The 27,881-nt window shown below is 35.8% G+C and overlaps 1 protein-coding gene across 3 annotated transcripts in view; it reads left to right on the top strand.

Annotated features, from left to right (window-relative positions):
• The window catches only part of Cadps (calcium-dependent secretion activator 1), a 245,037-nt gene that overhangs the window by 163,441 nt on the left and 53,715 nt on the right, over nucleotides 1–27,881 (top strand). For all 3 annotated transcript variants that reach the window (XM_089085689.1, XM_089085690.1, XM_089085691.1), the window contains 5 exons: nucleotides 15,673–15,829; nucleotides 16,895–17,036; nucleotides 19,568–19,723; nucleotides 24,077–24,230; nucleotides 26,512–26,670. In XM_089085689.1, coding sequence (XP_088941815.1) covers nucleotides 15,673–15,829; nucleotides 16,895–17,036; nucleotides 19,568–19,723; nucleotides 24,077–24,230; nucleotides 26,512–26,670 — 768 coding nt within the window. The remainder of the gene's footprint in view (nucleotides 1–15,672; nucleotides 15,830–16,894; nucleotides 17,037–19,567; nucleotides 19,724–24,076; nucleotides 24,231–26,511; nucleotides 26,671–27,881) is intronic.

Genomic DNA, 27,881 nt, shown 5'->3' on the forward strand with positions numbered 1-27,881 from the left:
TTTCTACATAACTTAATGCTATGTATAACTTGACCTATGCTTCAAAACTGCTTTTCAGGCGGGGGCTAATCTTTACTTGCTAACAGAAATACAAAACTGAAAATTGGAAACTGACTTTTGACCGTAGAAAAACTACATTTTGCTTGAAGGGAAGTAGGGGAATGAGTAGTCTATTTGCTAGGGGAATAAAGTAGTCTATTAATACCGACACACATTTAACTCTCAGTCTTTCTGACCCTTTGAACATATAATCTTCATATGTTCAAAGAAACTTTTTGACCTAGCAATACCTAGCAAAAGAACGTCAGTCAAATATGCATTTCAAAAATTGTGCAGGTGTTTCTTCTCTCTTTAAGTTATGAAGTTTTTTAGATTCAGCTATTGAGGAAACATGGATAGTGATTATTGTTACAATCAACGGGAAACTGAGAATTAAGATATACTTTTCATGCGGTCTTAAATTAGTAAGTTTTAGGCATTCCACAACTGAAAAGATACACGATAGTAAGTTTTAAAATGAAATTTCTCATTGCTTTCGATTTTCAAAAAGCTTATTCGTGGTGATTGCTTTCATGAAACTTACACGAAACAGTTTATTGTAATTGACTCTCTTAGTCGTATTTTGATTTTATCGTGGTCAAATCGTATACCTATATTTCTCAAATTACTAAATAAACGAGGATTTTAAACTATAATATATTCAAAAATTCTAGCGAGGTCCAAAAACGTTGAAGTCCAAAAATTCTAAAAAAGTAGTTGCTACATCCTTGTCTGGCAGCTTTGAAAGTCGGTCTTCAAGCAACGTAGAGGGAGACCAATAAAAGGGTTATCGACAGAAAGACGGAAAGTCAGGCATCAAGTTTTGTCAAATTTGTCCAACAGGACTTCAAAGCTGTTGTAAGTTCACTTACCTATGATCAATTGTGATGTGTTTTTTCGATTCTGAGATTACAAACCGTGTTTTCATGGAGTTTAGTGTATTTGACCACCTCCATAGGAGGGATCAGCACTGCATCTCTCGGGCAACAAAAATTACAATATTTAACAAGTGATTTGCAAACATGATGCTACGGATTTAAAACTCAGGACTAATACTAAGTGAACGTTATCGACGCAACCCATTTAGAAGGATTGAAAGATGACTTAAGTACGATTAAGGTACAAATTTTATAGGACCCTTCACGTCAGCCATTTAAACACATCGTCTCTATTGGTTCGGCCATCGCATATTTGTTCCTTGAATCTAGCTCTTCAGGGCTGGAAAAGACCCAAGGGATGGCTCCATACTAATTAAAATGAATACTACATCGAACAGATTTAAAACCATGGCGTTTGTCCTGAAGAGAAGCACCATCTATGGTCATTAATCGTTCAGACTATATATCACAAATGATGCCTGGATCTCCCTGCACTAACGGATGGCCGCAATGGTATTAGCATTAAGTAAATCAATTCCGAGAAATAAGTGATTATTTTTGCAAAATATTGTGCTTTAAATTTTAGATTCTTGCTGGAACACAAAAGTTGTTATAAGTATTTCTTATTTCAAGTAATGTGACACCATCTTTTCCATATTTGAAGCTGGAATTATTACCTGTTCTGGACGAAAAATAAATGGATATAGCAATGCTTACGTCAAAAATTAAATTCCACTATGCATATTCTTTTTATTGTTTTTTAACACCGGAGCATAGGTATCATGTTTGGATGGCGGGAGGGGCACCACCCTCCAAATGTACTTTGCCTGTTGGCAAAACTAAATGAATTTGCTAGATTTGAGAATGCAAAAAAACCAAAAATTTTCTGGTTTCGGGTGTCTGTTTAGCTTTTGCTGAAAAATAGTCAAAATTGATCTTGGTTCAAACTCAAATTCTGGCTGATCAAAAACATTTCTATTTTTTTTTTGGTTCTCGTGACATTTTCTTGTACAAAAAGTGTTCTGGTTTCGGCTGTCTATTTAGCTTTTACTGTAAAACAGTCAAAATCGCTCTTGGTTCAAATACAAATTCTGGTTGATCAAAAAAGTTTCTAGTGCTTTTTTGGTTCTCTTTACATTTTCTTGTACAAAAAGTGTTCTGGTTTCAGGTTTCTGTTTAGCTTTTACTGAAAAATATTCAAAATCGATCTTGGTTCAAACTCAAATTCTGGCTGATCAAAAACATTTCTAGTTTTTTTTTGGTTCTCTTGACATTTTCTTGTACAAAAAGTGTTCTGGTTTCGGCTGTCTATTTAGCTTTTACTGAAAAACAGTCAAAATCGCTCTTGGTTCAAATTCAAATTCTGGTTGATCAAAAACGTTTCTAGTGCTGTTTGGTTCTCTTTACATTTTCTTGTACAAAAAGTGTTCTGGTTTCGGGTTTCTGTTTAGCTTTTACTGAAAAATATTCAAAATTGATATTGGTCCAAACTCAAATTCTGGTTGATCAAAAACGTTTCTAGTGCTGTTTGGTTCTCTTTACATTTTCTTGTACAAAAAGTGTTCTGGTTTCGGGTTTCTGTTTAGCTTTTACTGAAAAATATTCAAAATTGATCTTGGTCCAAACTCAAATTCTGGTTGATCAATAACGTTTCTAGTGCTGTTTGGTTCTCTTTACATTATCTTGCACAAAAAGTGTTCTGGTTTCGGGTTTCTGTTTAGCTTTTACTGAAAAATATTCAAAATTGATCTTGGTCCAAACTCAAATTCTGGTTGATCAAAAACGTTTCTAGTACTGTTTAGTTCTCTTTATATTTTCTAGAAGCAGAATCTGATATATTGAACGTAATATTTTAATACCCTAAGGCAAGCCAACTTTTGTTAAGGTTACTGCTTTTTACTAATAAGAGGGATGTGACCATGATAATCTTACCGTATTGAAGCCTTTCAGACGTACTAAGTGATGCAGTAGGCGTACAAAGTGATGCAATAGCCTAAACTCATTCAGAAGGCTTTAGTACTTTGTTGCTTTGCTGATAAAACACAAGGAATTTTGTGTATTCTTTGGAGTTCAAACCCAAGGAATTAAACATATAAAACACAAGGAATTTTGTGTATTCTTTGGAGTTAAAACACCAGGAATTATACACATAAAACACAAGGAATTTTGTGTTATCCCTATTTTTTTCATGTGTCCTTATTACAAAAGTTTTATTTGTAGACTCCAAATAATGCTCTTATATCTCCTTGGGCCTTTTCTCGTCTTTAGACTAACCCTTTGCCGTATGAAAACTCAATATGCGATGCAGTATTTAATTTGAATTGTTTCAAATAAAAATTTTATTTGAATTGTTTCAAATAAAAATTGTTTCTTCTCGAAATAAATTTATGGCTGTGAGACAGGTAAGACTTTATTTATCAGCACTGACTATGCGACTTATTTTTCAAAATATGATTTCGATTTTCCACAATGTTCTTTCTTTCTCAATTTTAACGGTAATCGTCGGACTTGGTAAAGGATTTTATATGTTTTATCCACGCTACTTTTATGAAGCAGCTTTTTAGATGAAATTGACACTCTTTTTCAGATGAGATCGGATTAATGCTGCAATGATCTGATGTAGGTTCTATTTAAGTTACCAAATAAGAGGCTCAAAATGTAATGCTGACATTCAAAAATTTCGTCCATGCGCGCTCGTGCATTTCGTGCACTCGTGCACTCGTGCAATACGTGCACAATACGTTAATTGTATAAAAGGAGTTTTATATTTCTATTTATACCTCGTTCGCAACAACAAAACTATGTTTATCGAATACAAAAACATAAATCCAAATGACATGTTCCTGTCACTCGGTTTTAGGCTTATTTTTCATTGAATTTTGTGGAGTTTTACATGCGAGTCCTGGAAAAAAATTCGTATTTCTCCCAACCATTCTGCTTTTTGCAAGCCAGCTATGATATATACAAATAAGGTTAAATTGTTCACTAAAATTTGCAATGTGTGCAATAGAATTTGGTAACTATGTAGGAATTCTTCGTTTCTCAGAAAAAAAATGCTCTGTAATTGTCAAGATCGGAACCTTCAGTTAGTTTGTTTTTTGTAACCAAATGATACTGCAGGATGTGCCACATAATATAGTATAGCCTATAGATATCAGCCTAGCTAAGAATTTTTCTTGGGGTGCAAAACCCAGCTAACCGGGATGGGCTAATTTGCTATACTCTGACAAATGGTGGCCTTAAAATTGCTTGGGGTGCAACACCCAGCTAACCGGGATGGACCAATTCGCTATACTGTGACAAATGTTGGCCTTAAAATTGCTTTCAAGCATTTACTGAGCATTTAATTTGAACAGATTAGCTTGGGAGCTAACCGTGCTTCAGAGCTACTCGATTTGACTCTATTCGCCTGATTATCAAGGATAGCGAAAATTCAATTTATAAATGCTTCATAAACAATAATCAGCTGTAGGATATCCTACATGTATCAAAATAACCATTATGAACGTCTTTTCGATAAATATACACTGTTGAAAGCTATGCGTTTGATGGAAGATCAAACAATGAATTAGAGGAGTCTAAAATCAATAAGTTTATCACTTTTGCCACCCGCAAGGGACGAAACTGAAGACAACTATAAAAATTTAATGATGTTTTCGAATAACAACATCTCTAAATTTTTTTATGTAGAACTATCAATGTGATATATAAGGAAGTTAGACTTTTATGGCAAAACCAAACTTTAGATTTGAGCCAGAGATCACCAAATTTAGATTTGAAAATACTTTTTCGTGGCGATTACGAAAGTGAAGTCCTTGTTTGCAATTGTAAAAGTTAGAAGAAATAGAATGCAAATGAACAAAAAGTGGACATATAAAATGCATTGAAATTATACATATTTGTGTAAAATTTACCAGACATCGCCTAATTAAGATATGTGGTACGTATGTACAGACAAGGCCCCAATGAATTAAATCCGATACAATCGTGTCATCTATATCCGTATACTGCATAAAATTTTCTGACAAAACAATCATTTCTCCTTAAGAGCATCCTTTCTAAGAGTCATGTTTTCTAGGCATTAGCTAAGCTGTGGTACACCCTAGAAAAATCATCACCAGCTAGAAAAATCCTCAGAATATAATGACAGGCTAAATTCTAATAGCAGTCAGTGAATTTGCGCCTCTTAAATGACTAGCTGTCTCCCTCCCTTCACGAAAATTCTCCAGCTACGCCCATGATTGAGCCGAACGTTAATGTCAGGCTAAATTCTAATAGAAGTCAGTGAATATGTTCCTTTAAAATGACTGGCTGCCCCCCTATCCTAAGGAAATTCCCCAGCTACGCTCATGCTTTAGCCTACCGTTGTGATGTCCTAGTATTACTTATTTTACTATTAAATCATAAGAATTTAATGTGAAGCTAAATTCTAATATAAGTCAGTGAATGTTCCCCTCTTAAATGACTTTCTGCCCCCCCTACCCCAAGAAAATTCCCCTGCTACGCCCACGCTTGAGCCTAACGTTGTGATCTCCTAGTATTATTTCTATTCGTGTATTTAAGTGTTTTGTGTTTGAATTGATTAGGATAACATTGTAATGAGCATCATGTCGTTATCTGCCGAGTCTGAGTCTATGTTCTGAGTTCAGTCTATGCTGCGTCTATGTTCACTTGCGCTGTTTTACTTTTCACTCTATATGTGTTATTCTAATTCTTTCCTCTTTCCTCTTTTTCTCTACTTAAGGATCCTGTAAGTATATATTGACATATCTTGCGCATGAAGTTTGCATATGCGCTAATTTTTGCAAAAACATACCCCACTGCTTTTTTTACATTTATCGTAGAAAATAGCATCCCCATGGTTTTACTTTTCAAGAATATTAGTCTAGTGAATATTGACTGCAGTGCCACCTTACCGAAACCACTAGAGTGAAATTAGCTTGTTTAATGCATGAATCTCTAGGAGGATATTGAATTTTTCTGTTCTTTTGAGGATTCATAAGGGACTGATATTGCTTGTCATCTTATTATTGGCTGATCCGCAGTATTTTGCTCGTTTATGCCGTTTATGCCGTTTTTACTCTTTTTATTTACGAATTAGTTCTAGACAGACAGGCCTCTTCACAGGGCTGGGTTGTAGTGAAGATCATTTCATACTTAAGAAATTGCCCAAGACAAGCATGAGAAGTAGAGAGAAGATTATTTTTGCCCTCAAAAGGAAATCCCAGAAACTTAACTTTCTCTCCTTGGAAATTGAAGAAAATACATTTCGCGTCATTTGAGCGAAAATCATGTCTAATCGTCAAAGTATAAGAATGGTCATCCATTATCGGGGTTTGAGGTATGCCATTAAGATATTCTCAAACGGATAAGTGAAATTCTTTGTGCGAAAACAATAGCAACAGAAAACAAGGTTCGACTTCATCATAAGAATCTGTCTGGACAAACCTTAGACTCTGCCGAAAAATTATTGACACTACGTGGTATGTAAGCGGTACTGCATCCATCCCCCCTCCTTTGATGTGACATTATTGCTCTTTTATTTTTCTATAAGGTGAAGCATCACATCAAAGGATATACATTTTGACAAGTATGAGCTTCGTTCAGGTAGCTGCAACAAGCCAACTCTGAGCGATTCACCTTGTCAGCTTACAACAGCGCTATAATTAGCTGGTGCAATCTTTGATTTGAACAGTAAAACAAACCGCTTGTAGTTCCCATTGTTCTAACGCTTAAGGATGCTCCTCACAATTTTTCAAAGAAAACAAGAACCTTCTTTATCGCTCGCATCAAGAATCTAGAAAATAGGAGGCAGAATCATGTTTCAGAGGTTTCTAGATTTCTGTTTTATTTCTATAAAATATTTGGATCAGAGGGTCATCAGATGGCCAACATGAGTCTCGATCTACATGGATATAGGGTCAAATCTTGCACCCTTGAGATTTCAAAGTTGATAATCTTGTTTCAAGACACTGCTTCACCGTGTTACAGCTAATTCATCGGGCTTCATAAGCATGATTCTGGTTACACTACTTTTGCCTCGTCTTTCTTTATGGTAGCCAAATTTCTAGTCCATCATGGTTGCAGTAAACTGCAACCTATCAAAGAATGAAGTCTAACTCATAGTAATCGTTAATCTGTGCCTTTAAGAGCTATTAAATAATCTTATTGTCTGAAGTAATTACTTATTTTCCATGTTGCATTATAGTTACATACTAGGCAGTGCAACTGTAAAAACAGGGGCGGGTCCAGGATTTTTTTTAGGGGGGGGGGCAAAATAAGTTGATCCGAAAAAAATGTTAGGGGGGGCGCAAAATAGGTTGATCCGATAAACTTGCGTTGGGACAAGTTTAATTAACGCAAACTTGAGTTAATTAAGTAAATTACACTACTTTAGACTACGCTAGGGGGCGCGCGCCCCCTCGCTCCCTCTGGATCCACCACTGTATAAAACTCTTTTGATCTTTTAATGCATCCATGTTTGAGCTTTCTTCCTCGTTTTGAGGTAGTTTTTTTTTGTTTTTGTTTTTTAAGACTTAACAAAATTCATCTAACTTTCTAAATTATCAGTCCTTGCTGTTGATGATAATTATTCAGTTTTCTCTTAATAAAAAGTTGCAAGAATGTTCAGTCCAGGCATGATCAACTTAAAAAGGATTTAGGCCAAACAACAGTAAAATAAAGCAGCCTCGAGCCATGCAGCGTAAACCCATAAAACGAAAGAATAAGTAGTGAACATTTTCTTAATTTCAATATTAATTTGCATAACGGCTTTCCGTAGCCAGTTATAACAAACAACAAACACACATAAAACAGTTACAGTTGTGAAAGTAAATGTACAGGAACATGGGCGCCCATATGGGGGGGGCGGGGGGGGCTCCCGCCCCCCTGGCTGAATGATGCTGCCTTATTTTTATATTTTTGTTCTTAGATTTCTCTTATATAGCATTAAAAGTGCCAATTAGACAAGGTTTGCCCCCCCCCCCTGGAATTCAGCTTATGGGCGCCCATGTACAGGAATTTGTTTCATGTAGACCAGATACTTCGAGAGGGTGAAATTTAAAAATCCTACAAATGTTGGCAAATCAAATTGAAAATACAAGAGATAATTGGAACACTTGAAGAATCTCGAAGTTTTTGGGGATATTTGTTTTGAGCGTCGTCTAGGGACATATCATGGTATTCTCTATATTTCTATAAGAGAAAAAAGCGGAAACACTAAATGTGGATCAAGAAGCAACTTAAAAACACGTGAAAATTAAAAAAAGATCGATAGAAAATAAAATAAAAGACTTTTTGCGTGTCACACTCGGCAAAAGTTACCATCTAAGCTATTACAGAAGAAGTATATAGACTATGAAGGTGAAAACTTCATCGGTGAAACCACCAACGAGAACAACGTAACCAAAGAGAACAAGGGAGATTGCTTTCCGATAATTCCGTTGTAAAAAGGGTGCTTAACATCATTGGTTTACGTCTATGACGCATTTTCATAATCCGAAAAAGTAATTCCTTTAACGAGTTAACTAAGGTTGACCAACAAATCTAAATTAGCAAGAAAATTAAAATTTCTGGAGAGGCAAATAGCCCTGGCTGTTAAGAACTAGGCTGCTTTTCCTCTGATATTTTTAGCTTGTAAAAACAACAAAAAGTTTTTGAGTCACAAGATTTTTTACAAGAAGTTCCTTTGTCTTGGAACATTTTGAAAATTTTATGCTGCCATTTGAGAAAAAATAAGAACAATATGGGGTATGTGAATTAATGAATGCTTTTAGTCAACGCGTTAATCTACGTACATGCTGTAATTATCAATGATTCTCTTTCAGTAAGCTAACCACCTAAGCTAAATCGTTTGGACTTGAGGATTCTTCTGTCTAACTTATTCACACCAGTCTTTATTTTTCTGTTTTTACTGTTTTATTTCCGATCATTCGCAAAAAGTTCAACAACTTTTAGTTAGCGAGATACGGTTGAAGCAACGGCTTCCAAATTTTTCCAAGCCTCGGGCCTTTTTGTATCGCAATATTGGATATTGCCGTATCTGTGTTTAGAATCAGGAATACGATTTGAACTAAAATATTGCCTTTAATATGCACCGCATTGGTTAAAAGGGCAAAAATCATACGAAGACCCCCTACGTAGGGGTCAAGAATAGATGATGAAAGAGCCCCTCCTGGGTAAGGTATGGCTTCGCTTATATTAGTTATCCCAGAATTCTTAAAGCATGACCTGCTTGTGTTATTTTATTCCCTCTTTTTATCTATTTTCTTATTTATACACATACATTAGCATTCCTTATGACTACCTTTTGACGTTAATTTACTTTCCTTTTAATAATGCTGAAGGCCATGGGCGCCCATAAGCTGAATTCCAGGGGGGGGCAAACCTGGTCTAATTGGCACTTTTAATGCTATATAATAGAAATCTCAGAACAAAAATATAAAACTAAGGCAACATCATTCAGACAGAGGGAGGTGGGCTCCCCCCCCTTATGGGTGCCCATGCTGAAGGCGCATGCGCCTGACAGTGGTAGGTTCCCTGGCTAATAATCCAAAGGAGGTACTTTCCAGATTTACATACCCCTTTACCAATTAAATACAGGCAATAATTTTTTTGCCAGTTTCACGCGCACGAAGCTTAAATTTTTCAAGCATCATATTTTCATACTCTACCTTATTATTCGCTAGATCTTTGGATATTTTGGGGTTAAACCTTTCTTTGATGGTCGATACGACAAGATGGCCTCATAAATGGGCCTTTACGTTCTCGTTACATCACATATTTGGAATGTTTGCTGTGCCTACCCGTAGGACAGGTTCTTCTCCACTTCAGTGTATATCTTTGAAATCTTCGCATTTGAAATGAGCTTTTATGAAAATTGTGACTGCTACTACTACTGACTGCTCACTGTGGCATCAAGCTACCTGAGGTGAACACAGTTACTTATACTCCTGCTTCACACCAATCTATTCAATGCCTCATGCTTTACCTCCTCCGTTGAACTTCCAATTTCTTTTAATTCTTTTTTTCTTACCTTTTCTCACCCCATTTGTGGTAGACCTTTTCTCACCCCATCTGTCTGGGGGCTATTCATTTGTCTGGCGACAAATGAACAGCCAAATAGCACATTCTTTGACCATTTGTCATCTCTTATCCGTAAAAACCGTGCCCTTGCATCTTAAGGGCTGGACATACGTTGCTTTTTTCAGCTCCGATTTACTAAAACGGAGCCGATTTGAGCTTGAAAATCTTTCTAGTTTTCGGTCTGATGTACAAAAACGACGCCGAATTTCATCATGATCATTAAATAAAAAAGAATCCTCAATCTTTACTTTTCTTCAGCAGGAAAAGCAAAACAACTAGATAATAATAACGATAATCGAACATTTAATTACAAAAGAACTTCATAATTTTATAGTTAAAGAATTTAAAATTTAATTAAAATTTTTAAATGAAATAAAAATTAAAAAAGAATATAAATCTTATTAATAAAATAACTTGATAATAATAATAAAAGAGCTTAATAATAATATTAAAAGAACTAAATAATAAGTTGAGATCAATCATGTAACTATTGATAGCCTGCAGTTGACAATTGATGTACATGATGTTTGGTTTTGAAAATTTTGCGCAAAGGACACTGTTTTTGTACCGCTATCGTTTGCCGACTGAGCTGCTGAAATCGGTACCCAAAAGAAGCTACGTGTGTCCAGCCCTTTAACCTGTTTTTATTTCAGCCATAGCAAACAAGGCTGCATCACATTTTTCGTACAGCTTATTATTTGAAACACGGTAAGTCAAACGAGTGCCTGCAACTTTCCTTAGATAGTTCTTCCACGAACATCTAACAAATTTTCTTCAACCCTTCGAGGCCCCCATGTTTCGGAGCCATAATTAGTCACTGTCGTTACCATAGCTTCCAATATTCTAATCTTATTTCGCAGGCTTATTCTCTTATTCTTCAAAACTTTTTTTTAAATGCGAATAACCTAGATTATTCTACATTTTGCATCTTCATTTTATCCACCATCTTTTCTCGCAATTCTACCAAGGTAAGTGAGGCTTTTAGCTACATCGATTGCCTCTTCATTTAATTCTCCTCTTTACTCTCGTTTATTCCTAGTGTAAACGACTTAGTCTTCTTAACATTAATTTTCAAACCTATTCTTGCAGAGTTTACCTTCAAACTTTCCAGACATTCTTTCATTTTTGCTAACTTTTTATCTAGGAAACCCAAATTATCTACGTTATCTGAGTCATATAAACAGCAAAAGTTCAACCAACGAGGAGTTCATCTAAAAGACAGTGAAATCTTTTTATCCTTAAATAAATATTTTGGCTCTATATCCAAGGGCCGTTCTCGGCAAAGCACATCTAAAAATAAAAGAAGACTTACAATAATAACGAAAAAAAATCGTAAAGAAGAGGAAAGGAGGATAATGACAGCCAGTAAAAATTAGAAGAAAACTATGCAAATATTTCTGTTGAGACCTCCGCTTAACCGTCTTCATTGTAGAATGAAGTAATAAAAATTACAGATAAAAGTCGACAGGACAACATAAAAAAGACATACAAACTCTAAGCTTAAAAGAAGATTAATGATAAAAGGGTAACTCAGAAATTATTGACTTACAATAAAATGCATGATGATTAGAACTAAAATTAAGCAGTCACAGAATCATCACGAAATCCAACCAGGACTCGTAATCGAAGTCTAGGAGAATTTTACTTCTCCAATAGTGGCTGAGATGTGATGGTTCGTAACCCCATCGCCAAAATACTTTCTTAGAATAATAAATAGAAAAACTTAGAGATCTAAGAAGAAGCATCCTCTATCCACCATCCTTTCTCCATCATACGAACATTCATCATCGTTTATTCATAAATCGCACCCTAGTCGTCTTAACTTTAAATCATTATGGCCATAGGAAATATGATTCATCAAAATGAAAATCCTTGGAGGATCAGTCTATTTAATCCTGCTGTACGGAGCTGAAACTTGGCCTGCAACTGCAGCTGTCCAGCGCCGTCTCGACACTCTTCAATCTAAGGGGCGTCGGACTATCAAGGGAATCCAATGGACAGACTTTGTCATCAATGATTGCCTATGAAGTATATCTTCTCAGTCACCCTTGTCATGCTTGGTTACCCAGTGGACACTTCGCTGGTCCAGACATTTTTTATGACTGCCTGCCGACACTCAAGCTTGGATTCTTTACTACTTTAAACCAACCAGTAGTGGCTGGAAACATCCAAGTGGAAGACCCAAGTTCTAGTTGAATAATAGTCTCGGGAAATTCCTAGACCAGGCTGGACTTTTGCTATCTGATGCAGAGGCCTTTGCTGCAGACTGTCCCATGTGAAGAAGGCTAACAACGGTCTCAACACCACCCTGGCGTGAGGATTAAGTAAATATGATCACTCCATGTTTTTCCTGCAGTCTAATGTTTGACATACGATCATTCAAACCAGGACTTAAAACGTTTTGCCTACGTTTAAGAACCATATTTGACCGCTGTCATTGCTATAGGTTCTAATCTTGGTTCTCAGACTTGTCTTCCTATTCTTTAAAACTTTTCTCAGTTGCGAGGAAACACCCTGGGCCTTTGCTATTCTATTTGTTACATCTACAGTACAACTACCATTTTCACTAATACTACTACACAGGTAAGTTAAGGTATACACTTGATCAGTTTTTTCGTTTCCTAACATCACCACTTCACCTTCATTTGTTACTATTTTAAGCACTTAGTCTTCTTAACATTAATTTTCAAACCTATTTTTGCACTCTTACGACATTGAAAAATTCATTCCTCTTGTTAATATTTTATCTTGGACATTCAAGTCGTCTGCATAATCTAGGTCTAGGTTGACTTTTCCTTTCGATGTAATAGCATGTTCTTTAATAGCGTTTGGCGTGTTCCTTGGACAAAATCTATCTAAATTAACGGGGATTGGACACAACCCTGCCTAACTCCTAATTTCACACCGTATCAACTACTAACCTCAACCGTAGCAACAATATTTGGTACAAAGCACTAATCATTTTAGGGTACTTGTCTTGTACTCCATACGAGGATAAGATCCTGACTCGAGCTTTTCTGTCAGCTGGATCAAATGGTTGTTCACAATCTAGAGAACTTAAGACTAGAGGTGTCTGATGTTTCAGACACTTCCCAATTATTAATCTAAGACTGATTTGATGGATTTACCACAAATTAAGCTTGTTTGTATTTTACTTTAATGAAAAAAGCAACATACAAAAAGAAGAAGAAAAAGGATATCTAAGTTATTTATTTATTTATTTAAAAAGTTTTTTTTTTTTTTTTTTGGCGAGTAGCTGTACTTCCTATCTGCTTTCTCTGTGGTGGTGCCAATTCATGGGAATGTAGGAAAGTCGTTTTTTTTAAGAACCTAGGTGGAGAGTTTTTGACTTTTTTTTAATGAAGGTACAAAATAGGATATTCTCTCCCTCCCCTATTGGCTACCCTGTTTCATTTCTATTACTTGCATCCAAAAAAGAACAACAGAAGCGTTTACTAAGCGCAATGACCACCGAATGCATCAGAGAGAGAAATAAAAAGCTACTCAACACATATTTAAAAGGATAAACTAAGAAATTTTGTCTTTTTTGAGCCTCAAAACTTTGCTGGTGGCCAAATGGGATAAAATGGTTTTTCCATAGCTCAAATTTTAATCTTTAAGTTTTTTTTAAATCATTTCCATTGCATAATCTAATTTTTTTTTCTCAAGTTTTTCAGTTGTGATGCCTCTTTTTCTCTTTTATCATGTCTATATTCCAGAACTCAATAACAATTAATGGCAATTCTCATTAGTTTTTATTTTGAAGGTTGACAAAAAATTACAGGCAATTCTTATTACTGCAAGTTCAAAACCAAATAATACAATGTTAGCGCCTTTTGTGTAGTATTAAATAAAAAAAGCAGTTGTTTGCTACTGAAATTAATAAGCAACATTAAAACTTAAAAAGATCAGAAATTATTCCATATATGAGGGGGTTGCCCCCTCCTCCATACCTCGCTCTTTACGCTAAAGTTTTTTAGAACTTAAAAAAAAATCTTATTCTAATTCAGCTCCCCTGTGATTCAGGAGTTGCTCTTACATAAATGGGAATAAAATTCATACTTTAGCGGAAAGAATGAGGTATTGAGGAGGGGGCAATCCCCCTTATATACGGAGTAATTTCTGTTCGTTTTAAGTTTTAATGTTGCTCCCTACTTTCAGTGGAATTTTTTTTTATTTAGTTTCTGATCGTGTTTCAAAGAATGCTGAGAAATTCGGCTTCCTCTCCATATAAAATTCCCATCCCCCACAAAAAATATCCTCATGGAGAGTGCCTCCCACGTGAAATACCTTCACGTGCGTAAATTTTAGAATTTACCTGGACAGGTCTATCCTCTGAAAATCCCCCTTGGAAAATTTCTTGCTGACGATTCCGCCTGAAAAATTCTCCTTAGCATACTTTCATATGTCTGATCGTTTTTCAAATCATGCCGGAAATCCCCCACCCTGTGGAGAAATTTTCCCGGAAATCCCCCTCCTCGAATAGAAAGTTGATCCCACGGCAAATTCGCCTATGGAGAATTTCTACCGCGGAAAATTTCCCCATGGAGAATTTTTTCCCGCAGAAAACCTCACTCCCCACAGAAAAATCCTCCTGACCATTCCAACCCCGCTAAAAATTTCTCCCGGACAATTCCCCCGAAAGATCTCCACATGTAAAATTGAGTCAGCAAAGAGAAAGTAAGACAAATAAAAAAAAGTCTCGTATAAGAATTCTGGTAAATATCCCATGGAAAGTTCACATCCCGAAACTTTTCTTCGCCTCGGTAAATTCTCCTCGTGGAAAATATTTCTTGCGGAATATTCTCCTTCCCTCTCCCCCTGAAAAATGTTTGTATGCATCTCTATAATAGATACTATGCTTTAACAAAGGGCGAACTTCATAAGTTAGAGCCCTTTCCCCAGGGGCTGCGGGGGTCATGTTATCCCCAAAGGCATAGTTATTGGACCTTTCAACTCTGTCGAACAAAATGGCTGTCTCAATATTTTGACAAGACGATTTTGGTGAAAGGGGGTGCGGGAGGGGGGCTAGTTGCTCTTCAATAATTTTGGCCACTTAAAAAGGGCTCTAGAATTTTTAATTTTTGTTTAAATGAGCCCTCATTTTAGGACCACTGGTTGGATACAATTACCTCGAAGAAAGAAAATTACAAACAAATAAATACGCATCAATGATATTTCTGGCAAAAAATACAAAATTCCACATTTTTGTAGATTTATCTGATATGCTGAACCCGTTGGTGCAATTTTCATCAAGATTCCTTGAATTTTGGGGGCGTTTCCCTCCTTTTTGAAAATCAAGCAATTTTCTCAGGTTCGTAGTTTTTGGTGGATAAGACTAAACATGAATCATATATATTTGGAATCAGTATATAAAGCCAATTCGTTTTATGTATCTATTGACACCAAAACTGTTTTTTTTTAGAGTTTCGGTTACTATTGAGCCGAGTCGCTCCTTACCTAAAGTTCGTTTTCACGAACTGTTTGATAAGCATTTTACGGGCTAGATTTGTTTGGTATACCCCTTATTAGATTGAACGTAATTACAAATTAATTCAATATCTTGTACTTTGTAGTTTTTCATTGTTGGGTTCTAGAACAAATCCCAAAACTCACACATGCAATTCGTTTGCATTATTTTAATTTTCGATTAACTGGTTTTCTTTTTTAGGCCTTTGCATGGTTTAGTGACTTACTTGTTGATCATGCGGAAACATTTTGGTCTTTCTTCGCCGTGGATATGGATACAGTTCTATCTGAACAACCACCAGATTCCTGGGATGCATTTCCATTATTCCAGATACTCAATGACTATCTCAGGCAAGACGGTAAGAAAATATAGCTCTTTGGTAAGTTCAGACATACTTTTGAAACGGTCGGGCTAGACTGCAAAACACTCGTGAGTTCTGATTAATTTCTGTAACCGAAAAGTGATCCTCAGAAAGCTGGTTCCAACCTTTCTTTTCAGTCAGATAGCTTCAAAGTAAATACTCCCATATTACCGTCAAAATAATACCAGTTGTCCAGGTAGTAGGCAAGCTAGGAGGAGGGCCCGGTAGCTCAGCTTACTGCTTTGAATGAGAAAAAGTAACGATATATACTTTTCATTACAATGGCTTTCGAAAGACTTTTTGCACAGTTGGACCACCCCTCCTTCGTCGTCTACAATTATATTTTGTAGCTTAAGATTTAAAAAGATAAATGAGGAAGCATTAACATTTTCCTTCATTTCCTTTTCCCTACGGTGTCTGATTTATCTTTTAACTTGCATTGGTATGACAGGCCATACCAGTCTTTTTTAGCATTACTTCAGCTTTAAGTTTTTAACTTCAAGAATATCAACAATTACATCTTATTTCATTTTTGAATCATACCAATTTAGGACATTTGGCATCTTTTTAGGACCCGGGACATAGTTAGTTAGGGAAGCTCTCACTCTAAGACTTAGTATTTGAGCAGGCACTAAAAAAAATTAAGAAGTTTGGTCTGTATAGGGTCATATTTGTCACGATTAGATAGATAACACCCAAGAATAGTGATTCCAAGAATGCAGAGTTAAAGGTCCTAATAGTCAAATTAAAGGTCCTAACAATTCTGCCAAAGAAGGTAAAGTTCTGTCTCACAAAAGGACAGAACTGACACATGCCACACATATAATTGCACCAATTGAAACCCGAAGCTTCCAAGGCTAGAATCCTACTCGTGTGGTAAACTGCCATCGAGAGATATGATCACCTAAGCTACTTCTATTGTAATGAGGGGATGTCTGAGGTACTTTGCACACCATACCTAAAAGATCTGCATATTGCTGTATTTTGCAGATTTTAGTTGTTTAACCTTTTTTCATTGTGCTTCCATTTTGCAAATGAGTTATCTTTCTCTCTTAATTTCAGATAACCTCAAGCACGGCCGATTTCATCAGCATCTGCGAGACACTTTTGCTCCACATGTAGTCAGATACGTGGATTTGATGGAGTCATCTATAGCGCAAGCAATACACAAAGGATTTGAGCGAGAAAAATGGGAACTAAAAGGGTAAGCAATTATGACTCTTATAAACTGAATTTTTCTATCCTTTCCCCCCTCTAATTTCCCTTCGTATTTTCTTGCGTTAGTTTGATAAGGTTTTTATGGAAGGGGTGGTTGTATAAGCTTCGGAAGGTACTCATTTGATTACAAATCAAAAGTTCTAGTTCCATTTTCAGAGTCGGAGGTGATCGGAGGACAGCTAGAGCACCCTCTCCCCACGCCCTTTTCCCTAAATGAATTCGACCAAAAATTTTAGATAGTTATTTTGTACAAAATAGTCCGTGTATCATATAACAATGCCTCTGGGGTTGACACAGCCCCGCAAAGCCCGGGGCCAACTGTTGTAAGTTATTCCACCTGTGACATATAAGGTTTTATGGAAAAGGATGGTCGTATAAACTTTGGAGAAGGTTCATTTGATTGGAAATTGAAAGTTGTAGTTCCTCATTTTAAGAGCCAAAAATGACCAGAGAGCAACCCCCCCCCCCCCCGTCTTCTTTTCCTCAAATGTATCTGACCGAAAATTTTTGATAACCATTGTGCTCAAAATAGTCTAAAGATTATATAACAATACCTTCGGGGTTGATACAACCCCCAGAACCCTGGTGCAAGGGTTGTAAGCTATGCCCTGGGGGCATATGAGGTTCTTATGGAAAATGTGACGGTATAAACTTTGGAGGAGGCTCATTTGATTGGAAATCAGAAGTTCTATTTCCATATAAAGAGTCAAATTTGATCGGAGGGGAACTACACAAATCCTAGAGCCCGGGACAAGGGTTGGAAGTTGTGCCTCAGGGGCATATCAGATTTTATGGAGGTGGTTCTCATATAAACTTTGAAGGAGGCTTGTTTGATTGGAAATTGAAAGTCTTAGTTATTTTTTACGTGTCAAATATGATTGGAGGGTAACAAGCTCCCCCTTCCCCCCACCCAGACCCTCTTTTCATCAAATATATCGGATCTAAATTTTGAGATAGCCTTTTATTCAAAATAATCTCAATTTCAAATAACTATGGTTCTGGGTTTGAGACCCCCTCCCTCCTCTTTCTCCAGCTCTCAGGGAAAGGGCAATAAATTATGCTGGTTGCCCATCGTTAATATGTAACATTCTAATTGAGGGCGTCGTCGTATAAACTTTGGAGGTGGCTCATTCGATTGGAAATAGAAATTTCTTTTGCAGTTTTTCAGAGTTGAAAGTGGTCAGAGGATAACCAGCCCACCCCGCTCGTGCGTTTTTTCCCTAAATGCGTGTGTTTAAAATTTTCAAATAGCCATTTTGTTCAGAATGGCTATTTTCCATTTCAAAATGGCTTTGTAGACGGGTCATTCTTTACTAAATCCAAAATGAATAAATGGCATAGATGATGTGAAGCTAAGTTTATTCAAGAACAATAGAAATATTAGATTCCAAAATGTTCCGTCACAATTATTTTAAAGCACTGCTTGATTAAATTGCTACTTTTCTTATATTGGATCACAAGAGTTTTAATTGTAATCTTTGGAAGGATAAATTAAAAGCCTCGTCATTTTTCTTTTTTTGCAATAAGAAACAAAACAGAAGCAACTGTAAATTGCATTTGCCGCCAACTGTATATGTGCGAGTTATTCAGACTAAACTCGTAGATTTAGCTTAACGTAGTTTCTTTTCTATTAAGTTTAAATCAGCTTGGGTAAGCTATCTTTTTTTGTTTGTTTTTTTAAGGATTTGATTTCAATATTCTATTAAATAAGTTACAACTAATATTACTTTCTGTTTGATTCACTGTTGTTAAAAAATTTGATTTATAAAAAGATTATTTTTAAATATTGGGCGCTGGAGACAAAATGACTTATAAGCCATTATAATTTGGAATCTATGCTCAATAGAACTTTATTTCAAATTCTCTCGTAAAAATGCACAATCGTCGAAGGGTTGAAATGGGACCATATTCATCTTTTGGGCAAAAATCGGGCAGCTTCCATAAAGCTCTTTTTTCACCCAAATGCCGCTTTTTTGGTTCTATAGATTCCATATACTTAACAATACGTCTTCTTCTTCTTCTTCTTAAAAAAACACCTGGAATCGTGAACAGACTCCTTTCGGCCTCCAGCTGCACAATTTCATAGCTGTAACACTATTCACATAAAACAAAATACAAATACAATTCAATTTGATTAGCTTGTAGGAAGTGCGAGTACTTACCTGCCTGTTCCCTGTAATTTAAGACCCACAGACCGGCTGGTACCGTTACGGCTCTTCCTGCTCGCTCAAGCTCTTACATAATAATTTTCCCTCTGAATTTGAAGCTTCACCCTGAAATTTGGAAATTTCTGGTCCCGAAAGATAACACAGAGGTCCGGAGGGAATGAGGTCTTCTTAGCTGTTAAATAGGTAAGACAAGCGGAACAGTTTCTAGTGGAGGGTTTGCTTTGTCATAACAGTAAAATACAAGCGATTTTTATGGCAATTGTAGTAATTGGAAAGGTAAGGGGACTGGTGTTCTTGAAATTCGGCGCCTCGTGTCAATTTACTTTCATCTAATCTCTATTTATTTTAGAAATGGCTGCGCAACGTCAGAGGATCTTTTCTGGAAGTTGGATGCCTTACAATCCTTTATTCGTGACCTTCATTGGCCAGATGCAGAATTTGCAAGCCATTTGGAGCAACGCCTTAAGCTTATGGCCTGTGATATGATTGAATCCTGTATTCAAAGGTCAGTAAAAAAACATAACAAGAAAAAAAACTTTCTAAATCACAATAGGCTACTTGGCGTTCACACAAGGAAGTTCACGATAGTTCACCCCCATGTATCACCCCGCGACCTCATATATAATATACATATCAGCTCAATATATCAAAACGAAGGAAATTAAGCGTGAAATTATTTCATCCTTGCGTTCAGGACAAAACGGTGCATTTTAAGTTTTCAAAATTTTATGGGAAATTGAAAATAGGGTTTTAAGTTTAATGCGAGAACAGTTTTTTGGGATACCAAAAATCTAAAAAATCATAGCATATTTTACTTCGGTATATATATGGCATTAAATTACATTTTTCTCACGTTTAATAACGTTTCTTACGTATTGAAACGTCCCAATCATGGTCGGCCTGCCTCCTATGAAGTAAATACGACTTTGTAAGTATGACCCGTGGTTAAAGATCCTGTAGATGAATATTCTTTGTTTCCTAAGTTGTTTTTTCAAACAGTTGTGAGATACACCATTTCATTTTCGGCACGAGGATTTGAAGTTCAATTTCAATTTGACCGTAAATGCTTCAAAATTTAGATTGTTTTGAATTCAGAGGCTCGAAGAACCTCTGGTAAATCAAAGACTCTCCTCCCCCCTCACTCCCCAATAAACCATTGTTTTCTTTTTAGAAGAAAAACACGGCATTGTAGTAACTATTGAAAAAATAATTATTAGGCTTTAAAGTTTGTTTTACATTGTTTCCATTGACCTTGCTACCTAAGCCATTTTGTAAAAGATTATCCCAAAACAAATAAATCAAAAGTTATGCTACTAGTTAATATTTGTTTTGCGACAAATGTATTTTGGAATAAAAAAAATAATCTTCTTTTTCATAAGTTAAGATGCCCGCAAAATTCAAAAAGTGGTTAACTCAGTTCATTAATAATCTGGCTGTGCCATTACTCTGTATTTATTGGTCAATATGCTGGATAATTCGGCCAGAACATGCTGTAAACAACAAGGGTAAATTATTCCCTTTTTTAGAATCTTGATCATCATTTTAAAAAGCACTGTATCATCATTGGTAGCAAGGCAAGATTTCATATTTTCATTTAACGTTTTAGGAACTTTTTACTTGGAACAAATATGCTTGAGAACTCTAATTTACTTCACGGAGTCTGGTAATCATAAAAACATGTTGGATGGTTTCATCAGCTGTGAACCAAGCACGACACAGAGTAAAATTATAAATCTCCCAACTAAACAGGTCTCCTTTTAGTGGAAGGGCACCTGATTTCGTCTGAAATATAATACAGCCTGATCTCTCAAAGAAAAAGGAGAGAACAGCTATTGGTTTTGGCGTATTAATGTGATTATAACTCTGGTGTTGAGATTCATAGAATAGTCGGGGAGCCAAAGTTGAAAATCTGACAAAATAGCAATCTGAGGGGGACAAAGGACAATCTCTCTGTCAGATTCATTTGTTTCACAGTCTGTATCTAAGGTAGGACTCTACGAGCGCAACTGAATCATCTGCTTCTTTGACAAACTTTGAAACCTGACGGCTCAGGGCTCCAACAGATACTTTATGCTTCAGATAGTAAAAGCACTGGGGTGCCTTTTTACTAGAGATCACTTCTAGTGCTTTGCCATACTTCACACTCAATTGCTTTTTCAGTATCCTAACATCATGGACCTTTATTTCCAGATCTGAACTAGCTAGTCCACTGCTTAATTTCTGCCTTAGCTCACTAAGCGAGTATATCCTTCCTTCCTTAAGACGAGTCTCAATTTCATCCACCACACTTTTTGCAATAGCCTCTCTGGCAGAAAAGTTAGTCTCTTCCTCCGTCTTCTTTTTAAAGAAGCTAAGCATGCATTTTTGGTGGTATTTTGCACTCAACTGAATCAAATTTTTGTCTTTGGACCTTGCAAACACAGCAGGCATTTCTCGTAAAAGTCTTTCAGCATGCTGTAATAACTTCTGTTGCCTTACTATCGTTTTAATTGCAAGAAGATTCTTACTTTTAGGCTTGGCACTTCCCTTTTTGCCATAAATGATGCAACAGTCAGCATATGAGAAACTCATTTCTGTTGCCAATGTTCTAGTGAGTCTTGCAGGTGTAGCTGGTATATTTGATTCCTGAAGACCTCCATGGAGATCACAAGAAAAAAATTTCCGTCTACAAGTTCTATGCCAAACAAGCCTTTTTTGTAAGAAGTTTGGTTGCTGACAGTCCTTTCTTAGAGCATGGTACTTAGCATTGCACTTGCATCTGGTCAATAGAAGTTCTCGGACACGTTTTATATCACTAACAGTGGGAAGCTGTCCTTTTCCATCGGTTTGGCATATCAAACACTTTGGATAAATTTTTTTTTTTTGGGGTGGGAGCTATATAGAGCATCTAATTTTTTTCTGGCAAATGATTCGATGCTATCCTGCAAAATAGAGAAGGAATTTAGTACGGTACTAATGGTAACCTTAGAAAAAATAATCAAGAATTTCTTCATGATATATAACCGATCCATTTCCAGTATCTACAGACTATTATAGTCTATAATAGGAACCTATAAGCAGTGGAAAGACCTGGTGAAAAAAATCTTCAAACCAGAAAGTAATTAAAGGCCACCCCGCTCCCCCTTCCAGCAGTGATAAGAAGTCCAAAATGGAAGAAAAAAGACACTTTTAGTGCTAAATTTCAATTTTTTCACCTCTGTAAAGCATACTCATATTCAGTCTTGGTCCCTCAAAAGACGGAAAATGACAATTCTTAATGCTCCATTTTGGAGGCAATAGGCCTTGGAGGCCTGAGTCTCAACCCATTTGAGTATGCCCTAAATAATAATAATAATGCTTCATTGAACAATTTTACAACTTTGTGGCATAGTATTGGCCATTGCGGCATGGTATTGGCCAAAAAGAAGGTACCACCAAACCTTCTTCCACCTAGCCTAAAATTTTGTTGTGCCACCTAATAGCACGTCCACACTATCCACTTTCTGGAAAAATGGGACGTAAATCTGGAAATGTAGACAGGTCTTCTATCCCATTTTTCTGTTTTCTGGGCAGGAAGGATCAGAGGGTCCGAAAATGGGACGGGAAGACTGTAGTGTGGACAGCTTTTCTGTAAAAAATGCCAGAAGAAGGAGACGATTAAACATGATATGTGATAGACAAAAATAGTTGTCTGATGTGGTTTAAAATAGAAAAAAGGTAAATTGTCTAACTGCGGCTCTAAAATTGTTTTCTGTAGGTTTTGGCTCAGAAAAACAGATTTGATAAGGATGGCGGATAAACTTGTACCGATATTTCTTAAAAACCGCCAAGTCTGGAGGGCTATTCCTTTTTCCGGATTTCCATCCCATTTTTCCAGAAAGCGGATCGTCTGGATGCGCTATAAAGTTAGTGACTTGAGAAGCAATAGTTAATAGTGAGACTCTTGACACACAAAAAAGGAAAGAGAAGACAGCCAAGTATTGTCAGAGTGTACCACCTTTGCTTGACTATGCTTGAAAAAAACCTGTATCACCTTGGCTAGCTCACAAAAGAGCCAAGCTCCTCGTAAAACCCCTCCCGTGGAAACCCCTGCAATTTACTGAATAATAGTAAGAAATAAGTTGCTTTTATCAGGGGGAACTAATCTGCACTTTTACCCTACTTTTAAACCACTTAAGTAAGCCTCTAACTATCCTTTGACCCCAAAACTGGTAAGACTTTTAGCCTATGCATTATAAATTTGTATACCAAGGATTCCTCAAAGACGAGGCGAAACAATAAAAAGTGAAATACTGGTAAAGACAAACCTTTAAGGATCAAATAATAGAGTTAATTAGCTTTTTAAGCTTTTTACCATCAATTTGCACCTGCATGGCAGATGGCAGTAAACATAACCATAACAAAGCCACGAGAACAATGCAGTGTCATCTACTTAGCAATGAACAAGTTAAGTTTAAAATTTTTTACCATATATGATCGATTCGAGACTTTGACCTCATATTAAACTATGAAGCGCACTTTGGTGGTCGCAATTTCCGAAATAAATGGAATCAGCATGTTCGAAAATATCGTTTCCAAAAGTCAGAACTCATGTACTAAAATGTTTTTTACAAATCGTTATTTGACGACTTTTTCAAGTTTGGCTCCCTGACTAGAAGGGCTTGGGAATTGTTTTAATAGGCTTTAAATTCATTTTCCTCGATTGGGTGCTAATTAAAGAAAGGGTAATACAAAAACAGTCATGTGAATTTAACCAATCAAATTCTCTCTAAACTGGACAATCATCCCAGAAGAGACGATAACTGTTATTGATCAATTCTTCTCGTACTTTTTGCTGGTCAAGATTGGTTTTAATTTTGATTTTTTAATTTTTTTTTAGAACGGATATTGCCTTCCAACAGTGGCTAAAAAAGAGTATGCCTTTTAATGCCACAGATTACCAGCTTCCTGGCGAGCTATGCGCAATGGTTAATGTGGCTTTAGATGCTAAACAGCAATCTTTAAAGTTGTGCGCTGTAGATGGTATTGATGTTGTAAGTTGATTTAACTTATTTTTTAGGCTACATCTAGAAATAAGGAATGTCTAGTGTATCCAGTAGTACAGCGTCATCCAGTTGAATTTAAAAAAAAAAAAAAAAAAAAAAAAAAAAAAAAACAGCCCATGTAGAGTCCTTGGTAATTATCTAAATGGTGTAAGTTAAGTATTTAAAACTTTACTGAACCTATGTTCTACATCTTTTTGTGTGTGTTGACATTAAAACAATGCTTTGGATTTTTGAAATAGCTCTGGAAAAGGGAAAAAACGACAGAATATCAGAAACATGGAGATTAAGCATTGTTGTTACATACATATGAAGCTACAACACAACATAGATTGATGAAAAAAATTTAGAAATTTTGTATTTTTCAATATTTTATTTAAATTAAAATACTGTGTTAATATTTTAAATCTTTTTAATACATTGTAATTTAATTTAATTAACCTTTTTATTTATTTTATTTAATTAGCTTAAAAGTACGTTTATTTTATTTTGGCGTTTTTATTTGTGATTGTGGCGCTTAAACACTCAAAATATCCGCGGATGACTGGAGTATTATCTGCTACAAAAGACATTAAAAAAAATTCAAATAGTTGGGAACTTTATCTTGTTCTAAATTAAAATAAAAAAGCTAAAATCGAAACAAATAATTTTTTGGACCAGAATTTTCCCAGAAGAAAAGGGTGAATGTCTTTATTGCTGAGGGTAGAGGGGCCGACACAAGCTCGAATAAATTAAATTTCTTAAAATATTCAGTAATTTTGTCTTGGCATGGAAGTGGTTTGGTGGGAATACCGTCACCTCTTTCGTTTCTAGGTATCCTCCATTGCAACGCTGCGTAAGGTTGATTTTATCGTTTTAGATGTAGCATACTAATGAACACTGATGTCGTTTTAATGATATTTCACCCCTGTGGTTAGTAGGCCTATGTTTTAATTTTTACACCAGGGCAGGGGAATAAAAGAGAAAGGGGATCCTAAAATGAGTTTATTATATCTGGTAGTTTCCTGGTATTATATCTTGTCAAATATGTAGGCTATTGGTATATCTTTAATGAACAGTTTTTATCTTGTTTATGTGTTGTGTAATTTAAAATTTGTGTGAAGTTGTAAATATAGGGCTTGAGCAACTTAAATCCTGATAAGTGAACAAGAGCCTCACTAGTCATGTGGCAACAGTGTATTTTCACTGTGGAAACAAAATAGGAAACAAAAATATTTTACTAAACGAAAAAAGGATCAGTAACGCCATAATCCCGGCTGTTTTTGAGACCTGAGTTTTATTACTTCTTAGTTGCGAAATTAGTGCATTAATAAAATATATTAATCATATTCCAACTTTGCAAAGTTCCAACTTTGCAATTTTTTATCAAAAAGGGAAAAAACTTAATTTAAAAATGTAAGTAGGAGTAGAGATATAACAGATGTAAATACGATCCAGGACCAGATGCATTCACCTATGGTAAGTCTAAAAGTGCAGGTAAAACAGTAGCGTAACCTCAGTGATAGAGTAAAAATAGCGCTGTCAACAATGCAAAATTGTGATGTGCAGTCAAATAGTTATTTTCCATAGAAGCAGGCACTACAAGTAGAATTTGTAATACCCTTAATTATTAATTAAATGAGGTGCTATTAAATTGAATTTAAGTTAAGCAATTATTTAAATTATGAGATACAAATCATGAGATAAGATTTATTTTTGAAAGTGGCTTTCACAACAATTGAGTCCCGACTTTACAATTTTTAATCAAAAAGAAGAAAACAAACTTAATTTAAGAATTAAATTTGGAGTAGAGACATTACAGACGTAAATATGACTCAGGACAAGGTGCATTCACCTATGGTAAGTCGAAACGCACGGGTAAAACAGTAGCATAAACCCAGATTTAGTAAAAATACCGCTGTCAACAATGTAAAGATGCGATGTGCAGTCAGAAATGGATTTGCCATAGAAGAAGGCACGTTTTGCACTACAAGTAAGAGTTTTAATATCCTCAGAGGGTTAGCAACAATTCCAAAACAATTTTTTTTTCATTATTTCTTGTGTTTTCTTCAAAAAGGAAGCTTTTTTTCTCCTTTCCGTTTTTGTTTCCGCTAGTGCCATTTTCCTAGGTTTTTCCCCTGAGTCAAAACTTGTCAACCAATGCAGACATCTGAAATTCAACGTTAGTTGTACAAAAATTGGTTGCAGTCCTGAAAACTGTGAAAATTCTTTTCCTCACGATATAGGCTATGGTTACTAGATTATTCATATTTCGATTCAATTTTTCTTCTAGCACCAATACCATTCCAAGATTGATGAAATCATTGAAAAGACTTCTCAAAGTATGACCCAAGGGCTTATTGCCAAGCTTATGTCCATATTAGAGAATACGCTTTCGAAACTGGGGCGGTACGACGAAGGTAGCCTTATTGGGTCTTTTCTTAGCTTTACGGTATGTTCCTTTTTGCTCTATCCTTATTTCTTGTTCATTTTTATTTTTATTTTTAAATAAATCTGATACGTAATTTTACTGTTTCAAAAGATAAATTCGTTTTCAACCCAATCACTTTCAAGATTAAGTTGTTTTTTATTTTCATTTATAGCTCTTTGATAAAAATCTTGATCAAACTAAAAGGGTGCGTCTAACATTTCCACAATTTTCTTACGAAATTCAATTTTCTTCTGTATTAGCCAGAGACAAAAGGGGTACTTATGTATTAGCCAGAAAACACGCGAGAAATTGTATAGCGAACATGACACAAGAAATTAGTCAAGCAGCTTCTTTATCAAGAGAATTCCTTTGGCGCGCTAGGCAAACAGAGGTTTCTCACTCCGTGAACAATATTTAAACTTTAGTTTGTTGGGGTTTCAGGGCAAAAAAAATACCTAGTTTAGGTTATGTTATGTATTTAATATATGCTATGCTTTAACCCCCCCCCCCCCTAATGTGCAAATAAATAGCCCAAATTTTTTTGTAAAATATTATATTTTCGTCATATTTTGTTTTATTTCATTAGCATTAAACAAACTTCACTTCTCACGTGTTTTCTGGCTAATACATAAGTACCAAATAAGGTTTTAGTCTGTTTCTGGCGAGAGTTTTTGTTGAATTGTCTTAGTAAGAAATAATAACGGTGTATAAGTGTATAGCTTTTTTTAGTGTATGACTAGTGAAGTTACTTATCGGAGTTTCTGAGCTACATGAACTAAAGTATTTTTTGGCCTAATCATGGTCTGTCTCTCCAATCACGACCTATGCAAATACTACGAATGGATGAAAACCACGGGATGGATATTTCCCGCTTTTTGACCCATCTTTGAAAATACAATATGAGATAAGCCTTTTTGTTTTGGATGTAATGACATTCTGTATACTAAATTCCTTTAAACGAAAACGTTCATAGACCTTATAAGTTGTGATAGATGACAGGCAGCATCGGTTACAGCTATCTCTAAAAGTGGGTCTTAACTATGAGCCCATTGCTCCTGTGGGAGCTAAAATAGGGAAAACAGCTTTGTAATTTTGGCACCCAGGGCCATCTAAAATCGAGATTGCTGCTTGTTAATTCGGTACCCTTGAAGAACGAATAAATAAATTAGACAGCATGGTAGTGTATCCGCATAGTGTAACCATAGATACTTTTTAGACAAATTTAGTGTTAG

The sequence above is a fragment of the Artemia sp. Qi Xiang Cuo genome, chromosome 3 (assembly GCF_049724085.1).
Source record: "Artemia sp. Qi Xiang Cuo chromosome 3, ASM4972408v1, whole genome shotgun sequence".
Classification (NCBI taxonomy): Eukaryota; Metazoa; Arthropoda; class Branchiopoda; order Anostraca; family Artemiidae; genus Artemia; species Artemia sp. Qi Xiang Cuo.